This window comes from Solanum verrucosum, unplaced genomic scaffold, assembly GCF_900185275.1.
Source record: "Solanum verrucosum unplaced genomic scaffold, falcon-dt-bn FXZP01000038.1, whole genome shotgun sequence".
NCBI lineage: Eukaryota > Viridiplantae > Streptophyta > Magnoliopsida > Solanales > Solanaceae > Solanum > Solanum verrucosum.
The window spans coordinates 3,190,687-3,202,519 of NW_026020564.1; the positions used below are offsets into that span (position 1 = coordinate 3,190,687).

The 11,833-nt window shown below is 32.2% G+C and overlaps 1 protein-coding gene across 1 annotated transcript; it reads left to right on the plus strand.

Annotated features, from left to right (window-relative positions):
- Positions 1-443: 443 nt before the first annotated feature.
- LOC125810387 (peroxidase 51-like) lies at positions 444-3,541 on the plus strand. The gene is made up of 4 exons (XM_049489887.1): positions 444-708; positions 1,456-1,656; positions 1,874-2,039; positions 2,848-3,541. Exons 1-4 carry the CDS (start codon positions 487-489, stop codon positions 3,252-3,254), a joined length of 996 nt encoding a protein of 331 aa, XP_049345844.1. The 5' UTR covers positions 444-486; the 3' UTR covers positions 3,255-3,541.
- Positions 3,542-11,833: the final 8,292 nt, after the last annotated feature.

Sequence of the window (11,833 nt, forward strand, 5' to 3'; positions counted from 1 at the left end):
CGTAAATTTATAGAACAGAAACACAATTTGATACAAGTACAAGTGTTGATATAGCTATTCTACCAAACAAAAATTTGCCAAAACTTTCTCCACCACACAACCAAACTTGGTCCATCAAAGTGACTTTAGCCAAAGATACTATGTTCTCTTATCTTCTCTAGTTAATTAACATGTTAAATTACTATTTCTTGTATTAATCATATTTTAGCCTTATGTTCACTTAATTAAACTACTAATTAGAGAACAGCACATAATCAAGCTAAGGTACTATACTAAGAAAAAACAAATTTAAGGCGGCTAATAAACAATCCCCAAAACACTATTGTATTTCTTTAATTAAAAGCTCAACCACTTTTGTATTCATAATTCAAAAAGATTCTTTAGCCAACTTGCAACTCTCCTTAATTTCACCTTATATATAACCTTGTCTAAAGTTCAATAATATGTAAACCAATATATTGTTTTTTTGATTATACATAGAAAAATATGGGTCATTTACAAGTTTTTATTGTATCATTTTTGTCAATTTCTTGTGTTAGTATTTTCATGCCAAACTTGGTAGCTGCTCAACTCAAAACCAATTTTTATGCCCAAACTTGTCCTAATGTTGAATCCATTGTGCGTAATGTTGTTAACCAGAAATTCAAACAAACGTTTGTCACAATTCCTGCTGTTCTTCGCCTTTTCTTCCATGATTGCTTTGTTGAGGTACGTAAATACTTTAATTTCTCTCCCTACATTATATTCCGTGTTATAAGGTCTCACATTTATCGAAAGAATGGACAAATGGGTCTTGTGCTATTCTTTATCATGCTGATTTAACTTTTGAGGTCGGAATTAAGTTTAAAAATTTATTTTGTCATAATAAAGAACCATAACCCAACACATATAATTAATTTTACATTATTTTCTTCTTCTTTGTACTGGAATTTGTTGCACTTGAGTTTTTGGGAGTAGTCTTTCTACCTCCATTAGGTAATTATAAGATTTGTGTGCATTCTACTCTCTCCAGACCTCATTTGTGGTATTTCACTGAGTATGTTGTTGTTGTTGTTGTTAACGTTGCATATCATTGATTCCTTGTCACTAATGTCAGGTAGTGGCGGAGCCAGAATTTAATTTTACCAAGGGCTATTACAATATATAAAAAAAAGAAGTAAACATGTGAAACAATAAAAGGAGTCAACATATAATATATATATGTATATATAACTAAAATTTTGACCTAGCTAAGCAGTGTAATTTTCTAGTTAAAGATGTCATTTGACACCTCTCGACATAAGGTGGAGACCTCGTGTTATATCGTTCAAAGCTCTATCTCTTGTCGATTCTCGTGTTATATTATGCACGCTCTACATATCTGGTCAGTGGCGTGTGGCCGTATAAAAATGTCAATCTTATGTGATTTTGGACAATCTTTATCGACTCATATATCTTTTTTTTATGTTAATGTAGGGTTGTGATGCATCGGTGCTAATAGCATCAACGTCAGGAAACACAGCAGAAAAAGATCACCCAGATAATCTTTCATTGGCTGGAGATGGATTTGACACAGTTATCAAAGCAAAAGCGGCAGTTGATGCGATCCCAAGTTGTAAAAATAAAGTTTCCTGTGCTGATATTCTTGCTTTAGCCACTCGAGATGTCATTCAACTAGTATGTACTATACTTTTTTCATCTCCTTTTCTTTTACTTGGCGTTTGATATCTGTATTTAAATTTGTATAATACATGCAAATTATCACTTAAGATACATGTGTTTACTTGTTTAAATTTATATAAATTTAAGTCATTCAAAATTATAAGAAATAAATATCAATTGAGACGAAGTTATTATATGGAACTTAAAGGCATAACTTGTGTAATACATGCAGTCAGGTGGACCAGGGTATGCAGTGGAATTGGGAAGATTAGATGGGTTGACATCAAAATCTTCAAATGTGGGGGGAAACTTGCCTAAACCTACTTTCAATTTGGATCAGCTCAATACAATGTTTGCCTCTCATGGTTTAAATCAGGCCGAAATGATTGCCCTTTCTGGTAATTTTCTCATACTTCATTTGTTTCATTTTATATTATATTCTTTGATCAAGTAGGATTTCGTTTTTTTTTTTAAAAAGAAAATTATGTAATCCAGCTGTTAAAGCCCTCAATCCTCATGCTTCCAAAAAATGAGTCGTTGGTCTCTTATTTTCCTCTATGACAGGTATATTTTTGGCATTTTATAAAAAGAGGAGCTAATTTAGTCAATGGTGCCAATTAGCATTGTGGACTGACTTATCCCACACGTAGCTGTCTCTTTTTCTCATATAAAATACAGTTTACTTCCAAATTTGATATTACTCATAAAACACATGCAAGATGAATTAATAAATATGTAGGTCCATATTACAAGGTCCATTCACTCCTAGAAAAAAGTGAGTAAATGGGTTCGGACGAACCCAATAATTTTTTTGTAGGCTCTGTATTTGTATAAAAAAAATGAAATAAATATATATGTATATTAACTTGTGAGTCTCCTAACAAAACTGGTTGATGGTTCAGTGGTAAGGAACAAGCCGTGGAAATGCTTTCCACTTTTTAAAGGAAGTATGCTTTGCAATATTTTTCTCTTTTGTCGTAAAATTTTAGATACTCCAAACTTCTAATTTTGACCCTGCCTCTGCTAAACAATGTATTTGTTTTAAGAAATTTATTAAATATGTGCACATATTTTATTTAGAACCTAGATATTAGTATAAGAAGTCATTGTTCTGAAATGCAAAATTCATGAAATTGAAATTCTAGCTTCGCCGAAAGAAGTATGTATCAAACTTGCTTATAAGTTTTATATGATTTTATTATGCAGCGGCCCATACTCTTGGATTTTCTCACTGCGACCAATTCTCGAATAGAATTTTCAACTTTAGCCCTAAAAACCCAGTGGACCCAAGTCTAAACAAGACATATGCAGCCCAATTACAACAAATGTGTCCAAAAAATGTGGACCCAAGAATAGCCATCAACATGGACCCAATAACACCTAGGGCTTTTGACAATGTGTATTTCCAAAACTTGCAAAAAGGTATGGGCCTATTCACATCAGATCAAGTTTTATTCACAGACCAAAGGTCCAAAGGTACTGTTGATTTGTGGGCCAGTAATTCTAAAGTTTTCCAAACCGCATTTGTTAATGCGATGACTAAATTGGGCCGAGTTGGTGTGAAGACGGGTAAGAATGGAAATATTCGTATAGACTGTGGAGCATTTAATTAAGAGCTTCTTACGTAACTGTATAATGGAGAGAGTGAGAAAGATGAATGATTTGATTGAAGTTTGCATGGCTTGCAAGAAAAGATTGCAAACTAGAATTTAGTTGTTTTGCTTTAATAAAATGGGACCAAGTTCCTTAATCATTTCATTAGGTGGGTGAGTTATGTAATAATGGAATAAGAATAGGGCTTGAAATTCAACTTTAAACAACCAGGGTAAAGGTAACGTGTATACTTGTAAACCCATTGATGTTGTGGTGAAATTTCAGCTTCTCAATTTCGATTAATTGATATTATATTCTCTCCCCCCTTTATTGTGTAGTGCAATATATATATATATATATATATATATATATATATATATATATATATATATATACTTCGTACAATAAGATACTTTGATATATATATATTCACATAGTAATTAGTTATGAACTGAAAATTTGATGGGAAAGACACAAGTATCATATTATTCATTTCATAGGCTCTGAAATTGACATAGAAATAGAGGTAGAGGATAATTCCTGCCTTGTCTTTCTACATAAAGCTTCGGTTAACCAAATATAAACTCGTAACAAAAATGTACACATCCAAATACAAAAGAAAATGACAATAACCAAATGTGGAGACATGGAGCCTATTTCAAACTCGTGATACTGCTCCCAATATAGAAACCTAAGTATTTCAAGCTTTGTATATATGAAACAAAAAAGGTTAAACATAAAACGTCGAGATCATAGGACAAAAAATGTTATCTCCGGGCAGAAGAAGTTGTCAAAGCTCTATTTTTTCATCCAAGATAGAGTGTTCGTTCACTTTCTGCATACCGATAATTTGGGTTGTACTCCTTCAACATGTCCTTGATGGTTTCATCAACTGATAGACTCAATTGGTATGGTATAATCCATCCATCATAAGTCTTAACCTCCATTTTCCAAAAAGTTCATCTCTTCCACCCTGTCATCCCCTCACATGCTATTATATGTTCACAACATCTCATGCCACACATTGCTCATCTACACTGATCCTCTCCTTGTTGTTTGAAATATAAATAGGTATGATAAAGCTAGTTTTTTAATAGATTTTTCCATTGTGGCTTACTAACGTAATGTACCTGAATTTTTTTTGTTGCTGATCATATATGGGTCATAGCGTGTGTAAAAATGAATTAAGTCACTTTCAACTACATGAAGCAAGACTGGATGATCAACATACAAAACTAAGAACTAACATCAAGTATATCATTAATTTTATTTTAGGCATATGCACAAACACCTATTCATTTGTAGCATGTCAAGTAAATTATGAATGAACAAGATTAAATAATTGAAAAATTAAAAAGTACAAAAACATCTGTTATTTTTGTATTTAATTTAAAACCTGGCTAAAACAGAAGAAATTAAGCATGACTTTTGATGTGTTAAATTCAAAACAATCGGTACAAATGGAAGAAACATGTAAAGATTGAACCTTTAAAATTGGTGAAAAGAAGGCTCAACTTAGAGGTAATCAAATGCAAAAGTAGTGTGTGCAAATTAGAATCGTAGAATGTAAACTATATATCTTATGACTTGTTTCTATTTATAAAAAAACTAGGAAAATTAAACTTTCTTTTTTCTCAAAAAATTTAGTGATTTATTTTTAAATTCAAAAACTATGCGTTCAGATTGTTCAAATTCCGAAAAAATACTAAAACTTGTCAAGAAAACATCCAAAATAAACTTTGTCCCACATACATTTATATATCAATTTTGATAAATTAAAATAATCTCAACCATAAAACTTTTGACATTTATGTTTATTTCATATTGTTGGATTGATTTTCATAAAGTGTTTGTAAAGATATATTTTAGTAATAAAATATAAAGAAAATGTTATATACAAAGACTAACAAGTGATATTTATTTATTATACCAGATAAAGGGTGCCCGTGCAAGGTACTTCCATGTATTGAGACCCAAATAAAAAAGATATGATTAAAATTAATATTAACATAATATGTCTCCTCATAATGTGTTACATTTAGATTGCGAAACATGATCCTGGGAGCTTGCTAGAAAAAGGCTCTGTTATTTGTTTTCTTTTTTGGTTTTTCCGCTAAGCTCAAGATTGTGGACCAATACCATAGACTTCTTCCTCAAAGGTCCAATACCTGAGAAGTAGAAAAGAGCCGATCTGTGATATAACAATAAATAATTAATGCAAATGTTAAACAACTCTTTTGTGTACCTCCTTGTAATCTGAGTGAATTGGTTGAGGTTGTTTCTCTCTATATTTATAGTGGATTGCTCATCTCCTTTGTGGATGTAGGTCGGTTGAAAATCTTTGAAGAACAAGAATCTGCATGCCAAGCTACCAACATAAGGTAATAGGTTCCTAGAATGACAAGTCAATGTATCAATTAACTTACCTCATTATAGATTTCTTAAGTGTCATTTGATAACAATTCAAAGGTACTGAAATTTATGTTGAACAACTTGATAGACTCTCATCATTTACTTTCCTTTAATCAAAACCTATCAAGAAAATAAGTATAAAGTAAGTTCTCACTTGTTTTAATTGTGCAACATGCTTGATTTTCAACTTTTATCGGCTAATATAATTACTATGAAAGAGTGGAAGAATATAATATTATTAATAGTAGCTCTATTCCTAGCAAGAAATTAAACATAAGATAAGGAAAACACACACACAACTAAGGCTAGAAGATTAATAGCAAGGAAATTGTGAAATAAAAGAGACACGATTGTAAACATAAAAAATTGAGAGTTTTAAGTATATCAAATGGAAGCAACAATTCTATGAATCAAAATATCAGTCTTATTTTTGTTTCCCTCTTGAAAAGTTTGTTGGACAAGTTTTTATTTTAAATGGAAAGAGGAAAGTTGCAAAAGGGGAATGAGCATTACATTTCAATCATTTTTTGTGTCAAGTATATTTTGAGGAAAATATGTAAAGTTGGGTGATATTGTAGTCCTAAAACAAACATATAAGTGATATTACTAGGTAATTTCTCAAACATGAGTGACTATCTAGGGAAAAAGTATTATAAATAAACCTTCATTAAAAAAAAGAGATTTGTAATCATTAAAAAAAATATGCTATATAATATAATAGATAAATGTAGTTTGATAGTGTAATACTCCCTCGGTCCCTAGCACACCTATTAAGAAAATAACAATTGACATAATGAGTTTACCATTATACCCCTATTAATCATAAAGTGGATGAATTAAAAAACTTAAGATTTTCAAGAAGTTCTACCTTTTTCAAAGTAATTAATTAAGAGTATAATTGGTAAAAAAAATTGTTCTTTCTTGATTTGTTAAAATGGACAAGTAATTAAGGATACCTAAAAAAGGAAAAGTGGACAAGTAATTTGTCATGACCCAAAATGAGTCATGAGTGGCACCCACACTTGACCTCCTAGGTGGGCGAACCAATGAATTCAACCCCAACTTATATTTATCGTTCAACTTACAAAATACTAACCATAATGCGGAAGCTTAAATCTTATTAATGTAATAAACACAAATACACTAACGTCTATTAAATATCATTTCCCCAAAATTTGAAAGTCATCACATCAAGGACATCTAAACCCCAAATACTAAGTCTAAGAATATCAAAGACACCAAAATAAATAAATAAAGTAGTTTGTGTCTAAAAACTAAGGACATCATGTCATGACCGAGAGAATCCAACACGAGCTAGAAATAAATAGTTCACCCTGAAACTTGATGTGCCGGAAATTGTCTAGAGCTGAGGGCGATTCAAAGTCGATGGTGTCACGACCCGAACCTACACCCTGGACGTGGCCGACACTCGAGAACCATTGTTGGTCCCCAAGCGAACCCTCATCCTAGCTGACTACAAGCAGAAGACTAACTCAAGCATACAAAAGCTTAAAACTGGATAAAAATTCATAGAATTTAGATACAAAGTTTTAACTCAAATTATTAATTCTGAATATAATAGAATATTCAACTAGCCAAAACAGACAACTCAAGTCTTTAAAACATTTAATAAAAATAAACGAACAGACTTCTCAAACTCTATTGTCTATCTATGAAGCTTCTACTATTACAGAAGGATATCGAAACAAGACCCACGACATCTCAAAACTACTAACTGTAAGATAAATGTGAAGTCCTCCAAAATATAAGAAGGCTCACAAAAGCTGACGGGAATATCACATGACCTCAACGAAACGCCTGTTGATGATCCTGAAAGCTTGTATTTGCATCATTTTATGATGCAGGCCAAATGACTTAGTACGTGGAATGTACGAGCATGTAAGGGGAATTCTAAAGCATAAACATAGTCTTGAACTTGATAAAAAGGAAACACGCTTACCTCTTTTGAACTCACTCAACTCAGGAATAAGATACTCAACTCATGATACTCAAGGATAAAGCAACAATAAAAGATGCAATATATATGGAGGTTTTAAAACAGTAGATAGTAGCTTAATCTATTGAATAATACAATAATAACTCAGTTCGTATATATAAAAATATAGTATAACTTTGTGGGAGTTTCTCTAACCGACAACCATCACTATGAGCTATGTGATGATACAACGTCTCATCCACGCTACCAGAACTGTCCTATACTTTACCGGGGTATAGAACCTCTCAACTAAGTGGATCCACTATTTTATGCTAAAAAACATCAAGGAATCATCTAAAAAGTTTGACCCTTTCTACCCACGTTGGCTACATGGTTTATGAAGACTTGAGTTATCTGAACTTGTCCCCATATCAGTGTTCAATACTACTCCCAAAAATATATTTAGCTCATATGTTTAAAAACATAACTCTTCCTCTGGTTTGAGATAATTGTTCAAACTACCCTCTTAAAGAGGTAACTACTCTGAAATAACTTTTGAACTCACAACTCATTTAGAAATCTCAGTTTCTCTTTTATCAATGTAAAAATTGATGCCTCTGAAAATACATAGTCCCCTTATACTCATACTTGAAAACTTTTTCTCAAAAACATTTCAAAATTATATTATAATATGATTATTGATGACTTGGGAAGTCATACTGCATAAACATTGATGGTCTATCTAATACCATACTTCTCATACATTGATGACATACTCGATTGTCATACTAATCATGCTTTAGAAACTTTTTTCTCAAAATTCATCTTTACTTTCTCAAAATTCACGAGAACTCAATTGTTGGCTTTAAAAATCTTTTCAAATTTATAACTCGAATAATAGGATTCATGCGAAATTATGGACATGAATGACTCAACTCAAGAATGTTAATGATACCTCTCATCTCAAGACTGCTCGATTCATAAGGTTCATGCATAATTATGGGCATGAATTATTAAACTCAATGACCTTCATGGGTAACATGTAATAGCCCTGTGATTAGGAATATAAATCCAAAATCATTGAGAACTCAATACCCAAGACTTAGAATTTGAAGATACTACTCCTCTCAAAGATACTCAACTGATGGAGTTCATGCGGAATTTATGGGCATGAACGACTCGACTCAAGGGTCTAAATAACAATATGAAACTCATGTATACAACTCTTCTCATTCTCATACTTACTTCCTCAAAACTCAGTTTAAAACTCAAGTGTTGGCTTTGAAAAACTTCTCAAGATTTATAACTCAAAATAGGGTTCATGCTGAATTATAGACATGAAAAAATCAAATCAAGGATCTCAACAAAAATATATAGAAACTCAATAATTAGGAATAAAATATTTCAAAAGAACCATGAACTCAAATCAACTTATCTCAAGAATACTCAAATCTAGGGGTAGAATCCTAGATTTCTCTTTTACTGATTAGAAAAAAGATGTAGGGCGTGAGGACGAACTAGTCCAACACTATGATAGCCATACATACCTGGAAGAACAAGGTTTTTGAAGAACATTATAAGCCTTGAAACCCTAGTTTGAAGGTAAATGATCAAGAAAACCTTTGTTGAGATTTTTGAATTAGTTTCTTTAAATCTCTATGACCAAGAATTATGATTTTCATTAGTGATTCATAATTGTATGGATGAATTTGAGTTGAAAAGAATGAAATTCTTGGAGAAAAACTTATCTTGAAGAAGAATCTTGAATGGAGTCTTCTACTTTGATTTTTTCTAAGGGTTTTGTCTTAGGATTTGAGAGAAAAGAGAATGATGGATTAAAAGATAAAAAATTGATTGTTTTGAGCCTTTTATTAGTCAAGAAATTCGTTTAGGATTTTCTTGGAGGTAAAAAAAACAAAAAGTAACCTTTTTTAATGCTTCTCCATCGGCTAATTTGTAACAACATTGTATAGGTTACTAAAATAGTCATAACCTTTTACTTAGAAATTGAAATTGATGCGAAATTAGTGGCGTTGGAAAATAGATTCAAATACCTTAAATTTGATAGGTTATGACCCACGTAACTCTTTATATTCTAAGAGATATGGTTGTTTGAAGTTGACCCAAGTAAAATCTTACATCAAAACTTAATCGATAAGGAAACTTCAAGAACACTTATCAAGTACTCATCAAGAAATTAAATTGCTCAATATTTATGGATATATTTTCAAAAGAAACTCATGATTGGCGTGTGGGTGAACAAACTAAATACTATGGAAGTTTACATACCTCAAAGAACTAGGTTCTTGGCGAAATCTTGAATTTCTTGAACGAACGGTTGAAACTTTGAACTTTTTCTCCTCTTGAATCTTCTCTCTAAAATCCTAAATTCTTTTGAGGATGAATGAAACTAATTCTAATCAGTTTAGACTCCTAAAACCTTACTAAAAATGCTTAAATCCGATTGGGTAAGGAAAAGACTAAAATACCCCTCATATTTTCGGGTAACTTTCCTTGATTGGACAACCGTATTTAAATGGAAATATCTCCCTCATATGAGCTCAAAAATCAGCAAACTCAGTGGCATTGGAAAGAGGATTCCAAGAACTTTCATTTGATATCTTATGGGCCACCTAACTCTTCTTGTACTGAAAGTTATAGTCGTTTGAAGTTGACCCAAAACTTAAAAGAACTAAGGAATGACTTGAATGAATTCTCTTTAATTCTTTTTGGAACTGAAGGTGCTATATCTAGTGACCTGACCTTAATAGTTAAGAATTTTAAAATTCCTTGATAAAATCCTACTCACAACGAAGGATGGTTCTAGTCTTAGTTCAAAAAATTTATGGGGTGTTACAATATCTACCCATTGGGATCATTCTTCCTCGAATGACGTCTGGACTGGGTATGGAACGGGGTTACTCTTATCATCTCTACCATATCAGCTAGAATTTTTGCCCGCATTACTATTTGGAACCTACTAAGGGCTCCCATTTGGCTATTTCTCATAGTAGAACCTTATTCTCTTCTTCCTGCTCATTTATAACCTTAGACAAAATTATCACACCATCATTATCACGATAGAATCATTAACCTTCTCTTTCTAACATTACTCTGTTATTAAAATGACCTTTGAAAAAATATCTCCCATACTCTTTTGAGCTCATCACTATCTTATTCTCGACACTAGACTTGATTTCAAATCTTATCATCTCCCCCTTAGGTCTAAAGCTGACACTTGAAAGCTATGGACCTTTTCTACATTGACAACTCAATTATGCTATCTTGGCATACCTCTTAATGTTCTTGTTACTCTTGTGACTTAGCCACATTTCACTGCCCTTATCTAAACGTTAGGATCTCTCACAAGTGCTACTCATATTCATTGCATCAAACATTTCAATTTCTCGCCTACTCTTATGTCAAGTTTACCAGATCAAATATCAAGACTAACATCATCATCCTCTTGTTGCCATTCTTTTGATCATGAAGCTCATCTCAAATTCAAGCTTATTGTTTATTACTAACCACAAATATCAATATGATTGCTTTCTTACTATACGAAGTTACAACTACTAGGTACAAATTCAGAAACACTCATCCACTAGGACCTTATAACAAGTAGTCAATCCTTACCTCCCTACAAATTTTTATCACACTTCATTCACAACTGAAGTACTATTCACTCATTCACTATACATCATTGCCTAATTAGTTCTATAACACTTTGAATATTATGGTCTCTCTCACAATCATAAGCCTAGCTTAGATCTATCACCTCATGAATACTCATGCTCTTCTATTTAACACTTACACTTGATCATTACCTACACAATGACACTTCATCACAAACTCTTTTCTAGCTACAACACACTCTATATCCTATGATGGAATCTTCACAACTCATCACTTCTTAGTCTACCCATAAGGGAAAACTCTTCATTAGTAACTTACTAGGTGCATAACTATAGTAATATAGCTCGTCAAAACACCATCTCCCTTTCTTAGATCACTAAACCTCTGCATAATTTTCTCTAACTCTGGGATCTTTCTCTACTACTGCTCATGATCTCATAACTCATGTTATCTTTTTGGGTGGAGATATTACCTAAGCTCTAAACATACCATCCTCTTAAAGGTCTCAGTTGAATAAGGTTTAGGGAAGAGTGTACAACTTGATTTTATCTCGACGAACGCACGATTCTCATGAATAGGGGTGCATTCTTCTCGAACTCAACACTTAACTCACTC

Excerpts from the sequence above, each read along its gene's own strand:
- LOC125810387 (XM_049489887.1), top strand. The coding sequence starts at position 487 with ATGGGTCATTTACAAGTTTTTATTGTATCATTTTTGTCAATTTCTTGT. Across the intron at positions 709-1,455 it reads TCCATGATTGCTTTGTTGAG|GGTTGTGATGCATCGGTGCT; the intron begins GTACGTAAATAC and ends ATGTTAATGTAG. Across the intron at positions 1,657-1,873 it reads CTCGAGATGTCATTCAACTA|TCAGGTGGACCAGGGTATGC; the intron begins GTATGTACTATA and ends TAATACATGCAG.